This window comes from Bos indicus x Bos taurus, chromosome 6 (assembly GCF_003369695.1).
Source record: "Bos indicus x Bos taurus breed Angus x Brahman F1 hybrid chromosome 6, Bos_hybrid_MaternalHap_v2.0, whole genome shotgun sequence".
In the NCBI taxonomy this organism is placed as follows: Eukaryota; Metazoa; Chordata; class Mammalia; order Artiodactyla; family Bovidae; genus Bos; species Bos indicus x Bos taurus.
Window position 1 is genome coordinate 97,338,105 of NC_040081.1, and position 15,748 is coordinate 97,353,852.

The window sequence follows — 15,748 nt, forward strand, 5'->3', positions numbered from 1 at the left end:
GCAACAGGACCCCAAAGGCATTCAAACATCATTAATTATAAAAGCATAAAAACAAAACCAACATAGTAACATAGAAAAGAAATTCTCTGCTAATGGGTGCTGATATGAGAAACATACTTATCTACAAAGTAACTTAGGCAACTGAATTAATGGGACTAGGAACCTGCAGTCACCCTAACTCTAACTCTTAATCAATCTTGAAACAACCTATGCTAAAGTTTATCAGGAAAACAGATCCCCTTCACTTCAAACTGTACTCACAGGACCATCCCCATTTAAGAGACTCACAGCAAAAGCAGAAGCTATCAACTCCTGAAACCTCTGTCCCAAAAGTGTTCTCTCAACCTCCCAATAACATCATTGCTCATATCTCTTCTTACCTGGATATATGTAAAACAAATTCAAAATCAACTCATGATTCATCTCTACCTGCTTTGAATCCACCACACAAACACTGCCTAATTAGAGACATTTTATAAGTCTTCATTAAATGACAAAATTAAGTCTAAATTTGCTTGGTTTTGAAAATTATCCAAAATTGAACCCTATCTCTATATGTTCTCCACTCCCTGCAAAGGATTACTAATTCCAATCAGAGTCAATCCAATCCAATCTTACTACTCTGTATGCATGTATCTCATAGGTATACATATGTGTACATTATAAGTATTTTTACCTCCAATCTTTCACTCTTGTGGCTGACATCCATTCCAATTCTACCCATTAAAAAAAATCTTAGCTCAGGGATGCCTTCTCTGATCATCCCAACTGCAGCTGAATCCTCTTCTATAGGAGTTCATATCATCACTTGAGCTTTTGTAATTTTATACTTTTGTATATCATTTAAAGTCATTTCTGTCACATTCCCTCCCATACCTTCACAGACTTTAGGTCCCACATGTCTATTTTTGCTCTATTTCCCCAAAGAGTACAGCCCCTAACACATGGCAGGTATTGCTGAGTGTAGAATGAAGGAATCCCAGGACTTCTTTTTCTCTTCTCTTTAGTTTCACCTCACCTTGCCTATACACACAACTTAGCACCTATTTCATTGTTTGCTATTATTTTACATGCATTCAATTCTGTCTGACCAACCACCATAAGCTCTTCCATAGTTTCCACAGCCTCAGCACACAGCACACACTGACCTACTGACAGCCATTCACAAACAGAGAAGGAAAGAGTGACTCTGTCTATTTATCAGCTGCAACATGCAGCACGTGGGATCTTAGTTCCCTGACCAGGAATCCAACTTGTACTACCCTGGAAGTGTGGAGACTTGACCACTGGACTGCCAGGGAAGTCTCCAAGAGTGACTCTTAATAACAGGAAATCTTCATTATTGTTCAGCCTTCCAGTTTATTGCCTAATTCATGTCAATTACTTGTGTTAATATAGCACTACTTACTCTGCTGCTAAGTCACTTCAGTCGTGTCCGACTCTGTGCGACCCCATAGACGGCAGCCCACCAAGCTCCCCGGTCCCTGGGATTCTCCAGGCAAGAACACTGGAGTGGGTTGCCATTTCCTTCTCCAATGAAAGGGAAAAGTGAAAGTGAAGTTGCTCAGTCGTGTCCGACTCTTAGCGACCCCATGGACTGCAGCCTACCAGGCTCCTCCGTCCATGGGATTTTCCAGGCAAGAGTACTGGAGTGAGGTGGACAATTACATTATAGACTGCTTGCTGCTAACCAAAATCCAAACTCTCTTCTGCTTCCTGCATACAACCAGGTTACATTTCCTAGGCTCCCTTGAAGTCAAGGTAAGGCCACAAGACCTTTAGCTAGGGAGGTGAAAACTGCACCATGCATCTGGTCTGGTCCATAAATGTACCACCATGTACCTTTTCCCTGACTTTTCCCTGTTCAAGTTGGCTGGAATGGAGATAATCTTCAGGGAGACTGAGCACATCATTCAGTTTACTGTAATTTCTAGCCCATTATAAATATTAGCATTAAAAAAAACAAAACCGTCACATTACTTTTTTAAATGTATTCAATGGAATCAAGTCAACATAGTGATTTGACACTCACCAGTATCTATTACATTTTTAAAATATATATAAAGAACTCTTCAGCAGTCAGAAATTTACATTATTCCTTTTCCTCTATGAACTTGTGCTTGAATTCCATATCCTCTAAAAATTTTATTCTAGTGTAACATTTTTACCCTTGAAATTCTTTTATCATAATTTTCTGAAACAAAAAGATGTATATAAACTGAAAATTTAAAAACATTTTGTATCACCCTGATGTTGGAGAGGGGAATGGTAACCCAATCCAGTATTCTTGCCTGGAGAATCCCATGAACAGAGGAGCCTGGCAGGATACGGTCCATGGGGTCATAAAGAGTCAGACATGACTGAGCACACACATTACCCTTTATGTAAAGCTCTATGTGTTAAATAATTTTGTCTTAACTGAGTTCATAACACAAACACTGAAAACAACAAATACATTACAAACTGTGATTATTACAATATAAAAATTTTATTGGAATGCATTGCTCCATAAGATGATGGGACTCATTTTAAAAGATTACATTTATGTATCCATAAATGTATATTATATATCACTAGAGTGAGAGTTCAGCATCAATTCTATTCCTATTTTTAAATAAACACTGAAAAACATTATTTTCATAAATCTATATAAATGAACAAAGATATTTATTATAATAATATACATTAATACTTAGAATTCCTTCTGAATTTTATATCCAAAATCACATTGTATTCTACCATCAAAAATTATTTCTAATGACCTATAAACTTACTTATGTCCTCCTTCAGTTGAGTAGGAAAAGAAAACTGGAAACTCTCTGAAGTACTAGCAAACTAATTTTTAATAATCCGCAGTCATTTGTTTTGTCAGTTTCTAGGAAATACGACCAAAACCTACCAAATGACACGTGCACTGTTTACCGTAATACGTTCAGAAATAGGAAAAAACATTTTTTAAATTATTAACTTCTTAAGGTGGTGATAATGTTCTTTATCTTCACAGAGGACTTTTCTGTTGTATAGATGTATACATTTAAGCTGAAAACATCCGAATGTTTAAGATTTGCATATTTGTACCTTTAAGATTTGCATATTTCAGTACATGTGAATTACTCCTCAAAATGAAAAAGAAAACCCTCTAAACAAACAGAGAATTCTAGTTAATGGTATACTTGGAATATGGGGGGAGAAGTATACTGAATATGTGCAACTTACTTTGAAATGCATTTTAAAAATAAGATGATTAATGGAGAGAAGGATGGGTAAATAAATGATAAAGCAACTATAGTAAAATGTTGAGTCTAGAGTTTAATTATAGAAGAAGCTTTACAGAATTCTACCCATGCTAGAAGGCTCAGAAGTAGAGAGTTCAAGAAATTGTACTGGTCATAGATTTCAGAGGAATAAGAAACTTTTCATTTGTACGCAGCTTATGCTCTGAAATTCCTCCCCTGGAACTGAAGTACATTCTGCATCCTAAATGGCTATGTGATGATTCAATCACCAACAGATCTTCCCTGTTTGCCAAATAAGGCCAAAAAAGAGGAGCACTCCCCTGGGTAGGAGAGAAAAACCGACAAGAGTGTGAATAAGGTAGTTTCAAGGATGTCCAGGATAACTTCCAGAGACTTTTAAAGGTAAAGAGCAGGATATTTGAAAATGTATTTGTGTTCATTATAAAGATAGCCAGGGGGAAAAAAAAAAGAACCCATCCATCAACATCAGGTAAAGGGTGACCAGGCCTTACATTTTAAGAATATTTACTTGTAAGACCAAATTAGTGAGAAAGAAAGTGTTTTGAGGTTTCTAACCCTTGTTTCTTTGATCCAACTGTCCCAGACCCACACTCTACAAATATTTATTTTCTGAACTTCAGGTATCCAAAAATTTAACTGTCCTGAAGTCTTTCTAATCAGATTTGTTAAAAATCAACAACCCAGCTTCAGTGCTTGTGCTAAGTTATTCACCTTTAATAGAGTCCCCATTCTAGATGTATAAGCTTTAAAAAAAAAAAAAAAAAAAGGCCCAGATGGCATTCTAAAATGAAAGCCAGACTTAAAGATAACCTGAATGCTGTAACCATCCGATAAGGACTTTAAAATAACTATGATCAAAATGTTAACAGGCCTAGCGGGAAAGGAAAACAACATGCAATGAACGGAAGGGAGTCTCAGTAGAGAGACGGAAACTATAAAAAAGAGCCGAATGGAAATGACAGAAATACGATAAACAATTATCAGGGATGAAGTCCTTCAGTGGGCCCTTAAGTAGATTCCACACAACTAAGGAAAGAATCAATTAATCTGAAGACAGGTCAACAGAAATGACCCAAGTGAAACAAAGAAAAAGTGGGGAGGGAGCTGAACAGAGCATCCAAGAGCTTCAGAACGATCTCAGTCTGGCCCTTTTGAAACCAGAGTCCTAGAATGAAGAGAAAGAAAGAATGAGGCAGAAGAAAGAGTTGAAGAGATATAGTCCAAATTTTCCAAAAATAAAAGACAATAAATCAGAGGTCCAAGAAGCTTTAAAACTGAGATACATACACACTTTTGGCGTAGTGGCAGTCGTAAAGAACCCACCTGCCAATGCAAGAGAAGCGACACGGGTTTGATCCCTGGGTCGGGAAAATACCCTGAAGAAGGGAATGGCAACCCACTCCAGTATTCTTGCCTGGAGAATCCCAGGATTCATGGACAGAGGAGCCTGGCAGGATATAGCCCATGGGACCGCAAAGAGTTGGACATGACTGTAGTGACTTAGCATGCATGCATGTACTTTAAAAAGAACAGAACAGGAACAAAACAGACATCTGGACACATAATAGGTCCCCCCTTCCAGGCTCGATGGTGGGGTGGAAGCACAGCCCACACTCAGGAGGTCTGCAGGGGAAAACAGTGCCATCAGGAAGAGTCAGGTATCCGTTAGAGAAAAAGATAAAGCAATCTTCGGTGAAGAGGTTGAGGGCTTAGGGGATTATTTTGCTTGTGAACCCCAGATAGGGTATGGTGGGAGGGTTTCAAGAGTTGGGGGTGGGTAGTGGGTAAGGCGAAGAAGGCAATGGCACCCCACTCCAGTACTCTTGCCTGGAAAATCCCATGGACGGGGGAGCCTGGTAGGCTGCAGTCCACAGGGTCTTGATGAGTCAGACTGGACTAGGCGACTTCACTTTCACTTTTCAGTTTCATGCACTGGAGAAGGAAATGGCAAGCCACTCCAGTGTTCTTGCCTGGAGAATCCCAGGGATGGGGGAGCCTGGTGGAAGGCCGTCTATGAGATCGCACAGAGTCGGACACGACTGAAGCGATTTAGCAGCGGCGGCGGCAGCGGGTAAGGAGACAGAAGATACTGACGACTTCAAGGAGATCAGATGTGAGAAAGGAAAGGTAATCAAGGAGTCTGGCTCTTTTGATGATAGCCAGTACCATATAAATAGGAATAAATAATGAGAAAAGTCCTGGCAGATTCAAGGAAGATGATGGTCAGATTGTGAGTGCTGGCAGGGAAAGAAGTATCAGTGTTTGAGGTTTCTTTTGATCACTTTAGATTAATGGGAGCAAGGACATCTCCAGCAAATCCTGATTTTTTTAGTCTTTTTCTTAATTGACTGATTCTTCTTAACATTTGAAATTTGAGACCATCTTCCCTTCCCACTTTTTTAAGTTTCTCATGCTACCTCTCTTATTCCTTCTATTCCATTGGCTTCTTTTCTTCTACCCACTCTTAATATTCTGTGGTTCAGTCCTGCCTTTCTTGTCACTCCACACACAACCTCATGCTCCCTGGCTGACTTCATCCATCTGCACAGTTTTAGCCACCACCTATATTCAGCTTCCTAATGGACATTCTCCTTTAGACAGGCAGTGGGCACTTCAATGACAAACAGCTCCAAGAGCTAAACAATATCTTTTTGCCCAAACCAGCTATTCCTTCTGTATTTCCTCTCTAGGATAAAGGGATAATGGGAGTTCTCTCCTGTCTTAAAATGTGGCTCTAGTGAGAACAGCAAATGATAAGCCCCCCTATTCTCTAAAAAGAACAAACCATCCATGCCAGAGTGAGTTGCTAGAACATAGTACCCCTATTATCCACCTGCTGCCTATTGAAAATGAAACAAAACAGACCAGAAACAGAAGTGAATTCATAAACATAGACAACAGGGCTTTACACCTTAGTGAGAACAAGGGCAGGGGTTCCCCCAGAAAATCTCTGGGACAGACTGGGAAACTTGACATCTCAATCTTTGGCTGGCGATATACTGAGATAAAGGAACTCTTAAGCCCATTTGGGTGTAGCCACCAGAAGGACCTGACATACATCCCCAGGAATTTAGGCCTTATGTGAACATGGGTCCCAGCCTGTAAAAAGCAAGAGGTTAGATGGAGGGACTTCCCTGGTGGTACAGTAGATAAGAATCTGCCTGCCAATGCAGGGGATAAGGGTTTGATCCCTGGTCCAGGAAGATCCCTCATGCCTCAGCACAACTAAGCCCAAAAGCCACAACTACTGAGCCCATGAGCTCCAACTACTGAAGCCTGTGTGCCCAGAGTCTGTGCTCTGCAAAAGAGAAGCCACAGCAATGAGAAGTCCACTCACTGCAGTGAAGAATAGTCTCTGCTCACCATAGCTAGAGAGAGCTGGCGAGCAAAGCCAAAGGTAAAATCAATCAATAAATAAGCAGTTTTTTAAAAAGAGGTTGAAAAAAAACAACAGAGCAAAGACACAGAGGACCACAGTTAGATGAGCTATGCTTCTACCACTGGGTTCTATAGGTTTCCCATTAGCCAAAGAGATGTTGTGGAAGGGATAAAGCATTTGCTAGGCCAAAGACATGTGCCATCTAGAGGAAGGATACTCAGCAGTAACAGGCTGTAGGTGGACTACACGAGGAAAAGAGAGCGAGAAGACTGCCAAAGGCCATTGGGGTGTGTTCCAGACAGGGACCTGGGCAGTGTGGGCACACCACACGGCCTGCAGAAACCGTCCTAAACGCACAACGCTAAAGGCCACACTTGGACACCTGCCACACAGGGCACCGGCAGCTGGACTACAACAGTCCCGTCACATAAAACTCCGTCCTTTCTCTTCTAATCTTCCTGCCAATCAGAAGCCCAACGCAGAAAGAGGGAGGAAGTGGAAGAGTGAAGTAAAACACAGTGCCCCTCCACTGCATGGACCCTGAGTCATGATTAGGTGTAAGTTACCTCCACTCAACTGGATGTAAGATTTGGAGTAGACTTTTCATAACTTTGAATTTAATCATTGCAATAAGGCTCATTCTTATAGTAAAAATGATGTCTTGTCAAAGAGGCAGGGAAGGAAGATTCAACGGGGCTAAAGTCAAGGATAAAAGGAAAATAAAGCAAGTTCTTACTTGTATGCTATCAGATACAGCCCATGTACCAGTCCACAGTGCCACCACCTACCCTTGTTACTCAAGTTAGGAATCTAGGCGTCATCCCCCAGAGTCTCCCTCTTCCGAACACCCTGGCATCTGGTCATTATGTCTTAAACACATCTCTTCTCCCTGAGCCTTGAGCTACTAATCTAGCTCGAATCTGAAGTACTATAACAATCTAATTTAATGATTCTCTACCCTGGCCTATACTTTATTATTATTATTTTTAAATTTGAGTATAATTGCTTTACAATGTTGTGTGGCCTACACCTTAAATTTTTTAAATATTATTTTTAATACCTAGGCCCCAGCCCAGAGACTGATTTAAATGGGATCAGACAGAGGCCAGCCATGAGGTTTTCCAAGAGGTCCCCTGGCGCTTCGCAAGTGCAGCCAAGATTGAGAATAACTAACCTACCTGGTCTCTTCTAAAATCCAGGCTTACCTTCCTCCAACCTATCTTTCATTATGCTACAAGAGTCATCTTTTTAAAAATGCAAATTTCATATTATCCCACAGCAGTTGTTTTCAATCTAGGCTGCCCCTTCAGAATCACGTAGTGTAAAAATTCCTGATACCAGGCCTAACTCCAGACCAATTAAAACAGAGGCCCTGGGGTTAAGAACCAGGCCCTGGTATTTATCAGAGCTCCCCAGATGACTCTAATGTGCAGACAAGGTTGAGAACCATTGTCCTAGAAGCAATAGGAAGTCACAGCAAGTCTTTAAGAACAGTAAAATCCAAACTCCCCTGAGGGTAGCGCAACCTTGCTTCTAACCTTAGCACCCTCAGCTTTCACTCTACCAAAGCAATGTAGCTCCCTACACTACATTTATACACGGGCCATGCTTCTATGCTTTCATGTAAAGTATTACCTCAATCCACGCACAGCCAAGGCCCAAACCACCTTTAAGGTTAAGACCTTTCAGAACAGCAGCGTTTGTACAAAAACCCCTGACACATTCAGTGGGGCTCATCAATCCACTTGTAACCGTGACAATCCTGTAGAGTAATTTTTAACTTTTAAGACTAACTTGCCTACTGAACTACCTGAAACTTCAAGCTTATCTATGCTTTTAAGCCTAGCGTATCACTATGAAGAACACGCAGTGAGCACTCAAAATTTCTGTTCAATTCATTCCATTTAAGTAAATGATTATCTGTATTATTATGCAGGTAGGAGATCATTTTAATAAACTGTAATAGACACCATATTCATACCTTATAGTCAAGTCTTACTGAAACAGAAGCCAACAGTTAGACTTTTTAACCATGTAAGGCAAACATTTAATGTTCGTTCTATTCATGAAAAGGCAGGTACAAATGGGAGTGTGTTTCCGGAATCCCAAGGGTGGCACCTTACAGAGTAGATTCCTGGCTTTTCCCTTGAACATATCCATCAAGTATGCTTTTTTCAAAATGCTGCGCTGTATAATGACATCTGTACGTTTTAGGAAAGTGAGCTAAGACTACCTACTTCACCTAAAATGACAGGTACTTCACAGTGTTAAAATGAAACAAATTATGACAAGTTTTCAAATGCTTTCCATGAACTGTATTAACCCAGTAATATGTTAACCAGCATTTGATGGCAATTTCTAGTACTCTGGGTGCTGTTACCCAGCAAACTCTCAGCTCTCTATAAAATCAAGGACAGCTTAAGCAGAAGACATCAATATCCTATTTCCAAAAAACCTGCATTTAACATTTTATAATCACTATGTATGTGACTGACCCAAAGAAAATAATTGTGCACAAATATAAACTGAAGAGGAATCACATACTTACATAAAATACTTCATTCAAAAGATTTATGTTGTACCCACACTCACATGGGCCATGGAAATCATCTTAGCATGCAAAATGACTACTGTGTTACTATGCGTTTAGAGTTAAGTTTTTTATCTGTCACACATTCTCGATTACTAAATCTGGTATTCACCAAATACTTATTAATTGTTTGGGAATATAAATAAAGTCATTAACCACAATACTTGGCATTTGTGGCTAATTCTTTTTTTTTTTTTTTACCTTATTTGGCGATTTCAAAGGTGAGATGGCTATTTTATTTGGTGTCTGTGTTGTAGAATTTAAAGTTGATCCAATAACACCACTTTCAGATATTGTTATGGTCTTTGATGGAGTCCCCGGAGTAGACTGTGAAAGAACCCTACCTGCAAATGAGAGGCAGCACATCAGTTTGACTTTTTTCAATAATTGTATAAAAACGAATGTGGTGATGATTTACACCCACTGCAGCACATATGCTCAATACTTCACATGTAGCCACGTATGAACTGAAACATGTAAGGAGGTCTAATGAACCATGGTGAACCTAATGAACTACGATGAACCTAGACACAAAGAAACAAAACAATGCTTTTTAGTAACACTTAGCATCTTAATACCACCTTATGAAAGTCCACAAAAACACCTCTGCTCACATTCTCATCAAAACTGTTTTGTGTGGTTTTTATGGCCTACTCTTGGGATCTCAGTTCTCCAACCAGGGAGTGAAGCCACACCCCTGCAGTGAAAGCACTGAGCCCCAACCACTGGACCACCAGAGAAGGGCCTCATCAATAATAGTGTGAAGTGATACCTATCAGAAAATGGGCTCAGAAAAGTATGCAATATGTCCTGTGAAAGGGGCTCCCAAAGTCAGGACGTGAATCCAAGCCTTAAAGCTTCAGTCTCTGTTCTCTACCTCAGCTGCTTCCTGTTTGAACTTAAACCTCAGCATATGATCCAAGTCCACATGTCTAAAACAGACAGTTACTGGGCTAACTTGAACAGTCTGGAAATATACTTCCAGAACAACACAGAAAAACTACACTGTGTCTGGATGACTAATGGAACTGGAAATTAGACGATGAGTTGAAGTATTAGGAATTTTTATCCTAGGTAGGACAGGATTACAAAGCATGACAACTCCTCCAAATTCCTGAAAGACTGAGCAATGGTGCCATTCACCCTTCTGGGCACACAGTAGGACTGTCCTTCCTACCCCCACCTCTTCCCTGTGGTGAGATTAGGGCCATATGACTAGTTCTGACCAACAGATTGTGAGCAGAAGTGATGTGTATCATTTACTGCCTATGCAAGATCTTGCCAGGCTCTCTCTTCTTCCACAGCTGAGATGGTGGCTCCTCTGTCAGCCTGGGTCCTTGAGTGACCATGATGACAAGAGACCCACCCCTTTGGAACCCACAACAGACATGTAGATAACCCTGAAGTAAAAATCTAAAATAAAGCTTCTTTAACTTCTGATATTTAGACTTTTATTATGGCAGAAAAACCAAGGTTATCCTGACTGATTCAGGCTGTCAGGTTGAAGGATCAGAGAACCATCTGTTATCTATAAGCTGCATAGCACTAATATATAGGAACAGAAAATTTTCAGTCTATCAGTAAGGAAGAACTTCCAACAAAAATTTCTAGTTGAAATGACTGTTTTAATATGAGTGAGTTCCTACTCACTGAAGGTGTATGAAATAGATGGTGGATAATCGAATCCACTGGCTGAAGAAGAAACTCAAACACTCAAGAAACAGAGAGGGTAGATAACTAAATTATCTCCAAGATCCCTTTAGATGCTATGATTTTGGACAGCAAAGAGATCAAACCAGTCAATTCTAAAGGAAACCAAGCCTGAATATTCACTGGAAGGAATAATGGTGAAGCTCCAATACTCTGGCCACCTGATGTGAAGAGCTGACTCATTAGAAAAGACCCTGATGTTGGGAAAGATTTGAGGGCAGGAGGAGAAGGTGGCAACAGAGAATGAGGTGATTCAATGGCATCACTGACTCAATGGACATGAGTCTGAGCAAACTCCAGGAGACCATGAAGGACAGACAAAGAAGCCTGGTCCATGGGGTCGCAAAGAGCTGAACGTGACTCAGAGCAGTACTGAACAACAAAACAACTATTAGAGATGAACGAGAGGAGAGAGGAAGGAAAAAGGGGGAAAAGAGAGGAAAAAAAAGATGGGACTTAACAGAAAACCAGCATGTAAGAGTTTCAGGGCTATTACTAATAGCAATGTAATAGTAGACATAAATTTTTTTTTTAAATGAGTTAAATTTTACCAGGCATTTATGAATTTTAAAATTATTTTAAATATATATATTTTTAAAAATTTCTTTTACTTCATGATTGCATTTTATATTACAGACATATTCCTTAGTGGATTTCAGCTGAGAGTTTTGCTAGGGTTTTTCTAGCCTGACTTACATCATAACTAGGCTAAAAAAAAAAACCAAATCCTAGCAAACCCTACCAAAACCCCTCTGTGTCGATCAACTCCTTTGACTGTGTGGATCACAACAAACTGTGGAAAATTCTTAAAGAGATGGGAATACCAGACCACCTTACCTGCCTCCTGAGAAATCTGTATGCAGGTCAAGAAGCAACAGTTAGAACCTGACATGGAACAACACACTGGTTTCAAATTGGGAAAGGAGAACATCAGAGCTGTATGCTGTCACCCTGTTTATTTAACTTATATGCAGAGCACATCATGAGAAATGTTGGGCTGGATGAAGCACAAGCTGGAACCAAGATTGCTGGAAGAAATGTCAATATGCAGATGACACCACCCTGATGGCAGAAAGTGAAGAGGAATCAAAGAGCCTCTTGATGAAAGTGAAAGAGAATGAAAAAGCTGGCTTAAAACCCAACATTCAGAAAACTAAGATTAAGACATCTGGTCCCATCACTTCCTGGCACACAGGTGGGGAAACAATGGAAACAGTGAGAGATTCTCTTTTCTTGGGCTCCAAAATCACTGCAGGTGGTGACTGCAGCGATGAAATTAAAAGACGCTTGCTCCTTGGAAGAAAAGCTATGACCAACCTAGACAGCTTATTAAAAAGCAGAGACATTACTTTGCCGACAAAGGTCCGTCTAGTCAAAAACATGGTTTTTCGGGTAGTCATGTATGGATGTGAGAGATGGACTATAAAGAAAGCTGAGCGCTGAAGAATTGATGCTTTTGAACTGTGGTGCTGGAGAAGACTTGAGTGTCTTGGATCAAACAAGTCAATCCTAAAGGAAATCAACCTTGAATATTCATTGGAAGGACTGATGCTGAAGCTGAAGCTCCAATACTTTGGCCACCTGATGCAAAGAACTGAATCATTGGAAAAGACCCTGATGCTGGGAAAGATTGAAGGCAGGAGGAGAAGGAGATGACAGAGGATGAGATGGCTGGATGGCCATCAATGACTTGCTGGACATGAGTCTGAGCAAGCTCTGGGAGATGGTGAAGGACAGTGAAGCTGGCATGCTGGAGTCCATGGGGTCACAAAGAGTGAGACGCGACTTAGTGACTGAACTGACTGACATCATAACTAAATAAGTCAATTCTATAGAAACTGAATGAATCTGTATCAAATATTTTTAGAAGGCCACCCTCAAGCGTGGAGCCTGCCTCAAGTAACATGTTTATGTGTTCTGATTTCCGAAACTAATACCTGTGGGATAAGCCTGAAGCCCCAACAATCATATTTTAAGGAGGGGAAAAAAAAAACTACCAATAAAGACACGTTTTTATAAAATGCTCATTTTTATGGCTATTACTATAATTTCTTATATGTTAAGCATTACATACATTTCAGAAAACATATATATATATATATATAAAATCTCCAATTCCTGAGGATAACTGGTACCAAAAAAGGCCACTTACTCTGAGATAACCTAGGAATGCAAAGGAGGTGGAAGGGAAATTCAAGACGGAGGGGACACATGTACATCTGTGGTTAATTCATGTTGACGTATGACAGAAATCAAACCAATATTATAAAGCAGTCATCAATTAAAAATAAATATTAAAAAATAAAAACAATGTGACCTTAAGCATTCTATTATCTGTCAAAGGAATAATAGTAAGTCAGAAGGTTGTTATAAGTAATAAAATGTGATTATGGTTTGTTATTTTGTAGAATTTTAAAAATTAAAATGAAAAATAAAATTGGCTAAGTACATCAAAAGAAAAGAAAAGGCCACTTAAAGTGAATTACATTTAAAACAAGGTCCAAAATGTCATTGTAATTAACAACAACAAAAACTTCTAAAAGTTATTGGCTAATATTTCATAAAAATTCTGTTTATAACTTCAACTACACTGTCTCTTAGAAAAGTGTTGAATTTGAGGGAGAGAGGATTTCTCTGAAAATTAATATGACAGCACAACGACACATCCTATTTGATGGGCACATGATGACATAGAAGATTATTTCTGACAAAATATCTCAGGATTTCATCAATTTTCCCAAGAACCCTCTATATCCTTTAAAATTCAAATTATTCTCTTTTGAAGAGCTACTTTTTTTCACCAAGATAGCATTTCTCCTGATTAATGTCCAAATCCCCATTTATCCTTGGCTCTTCACATAGATGCACAAAAGTATACAAGTCACAGTTTCACTCTGAAATCAATTTGTAAGGCCTTTTATACTCTGCTGTAGGTATTCTCCAAGAAACAAGAGACATAATCCAAAAAGCTGCAGACGGGACAGGCTGGGGGCAGGAGCTAGCTTACCTGAGCCAGGACTAATTCTAAAGAGACTAATTCATTATCAAATATTTTAACATTGATGAAGTTTGCTCTAATATAGCAACTTGTTACCTTGGGAGCTCTGACAATGAGGACCTCTGTACCTCATTTAACCATCTCAAAAGTCACGTGAAGTGATTGGTTATAATATTCTATATTATTCTATTTTATAGAACTATACAATAGTTCTATAAAATGATCAACATTTTATAGAAAGAAATAAGAGGAACAGAAAATATATTTACCCAAGATCAGGGAGAAAATTAATAGAAGAACCATGACCAAAACCCAAGTCTCCAAATAGCTCCTCCAACATACCACACCACACTGCCTCCATGATATTCACTCAACAATACACATTCACTGAAGACATCTATGTACCAGAAACTGTAGGTACCAGAGACTCATAAAAAGCTAGTCATAAAAGGACAAATACTGTCTGATTCCACCTATACAAGATGCACAGAAAAGTCAAATTGATAGAGACAAAAAGTCTCTGCTAGGGGCTGGTGGAAGGAAGAAATTGAGAAGTTTAATGGATACAGAGATTTAGTTTTGCAACATGAAAAGTCCTAGAAACAGACAGTCTGATGGTTGCATAACAGCATGAATATACTTAAAGCCACCAATGGTTAAAATGGTCAATTTCATATGCGTATTTATCACAATTCTTTAAAATAATTAATTTTAAAAAACTAAATGGCAAACAAAATCCAAAATTACTATTGAGAGAAATCTTAAGTGTAGTAAGGGAGACAGACAGGTAAGAAAACCAAGTATTACAATACATCAAGACTAACACAAATGTTAAAAGTCACTGTGAAATTTAACAGAAGTCTAAAGTTAAGTATTTGGTGGGTATAACCAAGTTTTATGGAAATATATAGGAGATGGTCAGAGAAAGAGTACTTGGCTAACCTAGGGATCAAAAAATTACCAGACAGTGGAGATAATCCAAAGATAATGGAAGACTTAGCCATGAGGGAAGCAAAAACAAAAATCATTTCTGGTAAACCCAACATTGCCAAAAGCCTAAGTTCTAAAAGAACATGATCAATCTGGTGATCTCTTAGAAATAAGTTACATCAGTAGGCCTGGAGCTAACAGAAGGTGAAAATGAAAAAGGTATGTATTAGATAATAAATGACTTTAATGCTAAGCAAGCTCTGGCATTTGAACCTATTCCTGATGATTTAAGGCCAGGAAATGGAAAAGAAATGGATGTGATAAAGGAAATTTTAAGCAAGGAGTGACAAGATTTGCATTTTAGAAAAATTAATTTTATAAACACTAAGTTCATCTTAATTGAAAGAAAGAAAAATGATATTCATCTTCCATGAGAAGCCCCAAAATCATTAAAAAGCAGTCTAAATGTAGTTTGAAAGATCACTGGCTACAACTTAAAGACAATGGAATCGCCACAATAAGACAATTCAACAGGAGAGCTATTTTGGTGGTTTAAATTTGGCTTACATGAATTTTAAAAGCTATGAACTACTAGTTACCAGTTGAAATTACCCCTCCAAACTGAACTTAATGCCCAAAACCCTAGTGAAATTTAATAGAAGTCTGTCCCTATGCATTTTGGGAGGGCTAATGTCTGTAATTAAAAGGTGAAGCTATGATTAGTGTGGAACACACTATAAATGACCCAAAGACCCAGCAATGACATCCGTTACAGTCAAATGTGAGAGGTACAATCTTGACATTACCAAATATTCACTCAGATACACTTCTGAAAAACCACAATTATTTAGCATACAACTCCCCCTGTCCCACTTGTGATTAAA

The 15,748-nt window shown here is 39.0% G+C and overlaps 1 protein-coding gene across 1 annotated transcript in view; it reads right to left on the minus strand.

Moving 5' to 3' along the window:
- Positions 1-15,748, minus strand: part of LIN54 (lin-54 DREAM MuvB core complex component) — a 63,902-nt gene that overhangs the window by 27,221 nt on the left and 20,933 nt on the right. The window contains 1 exon segment of the mRNA XM_027544912.1: positions 9,428-9,570. Coding sequence (XP_027400713.1) covers positions 9,428-9,570 — 143 coding nt within the window.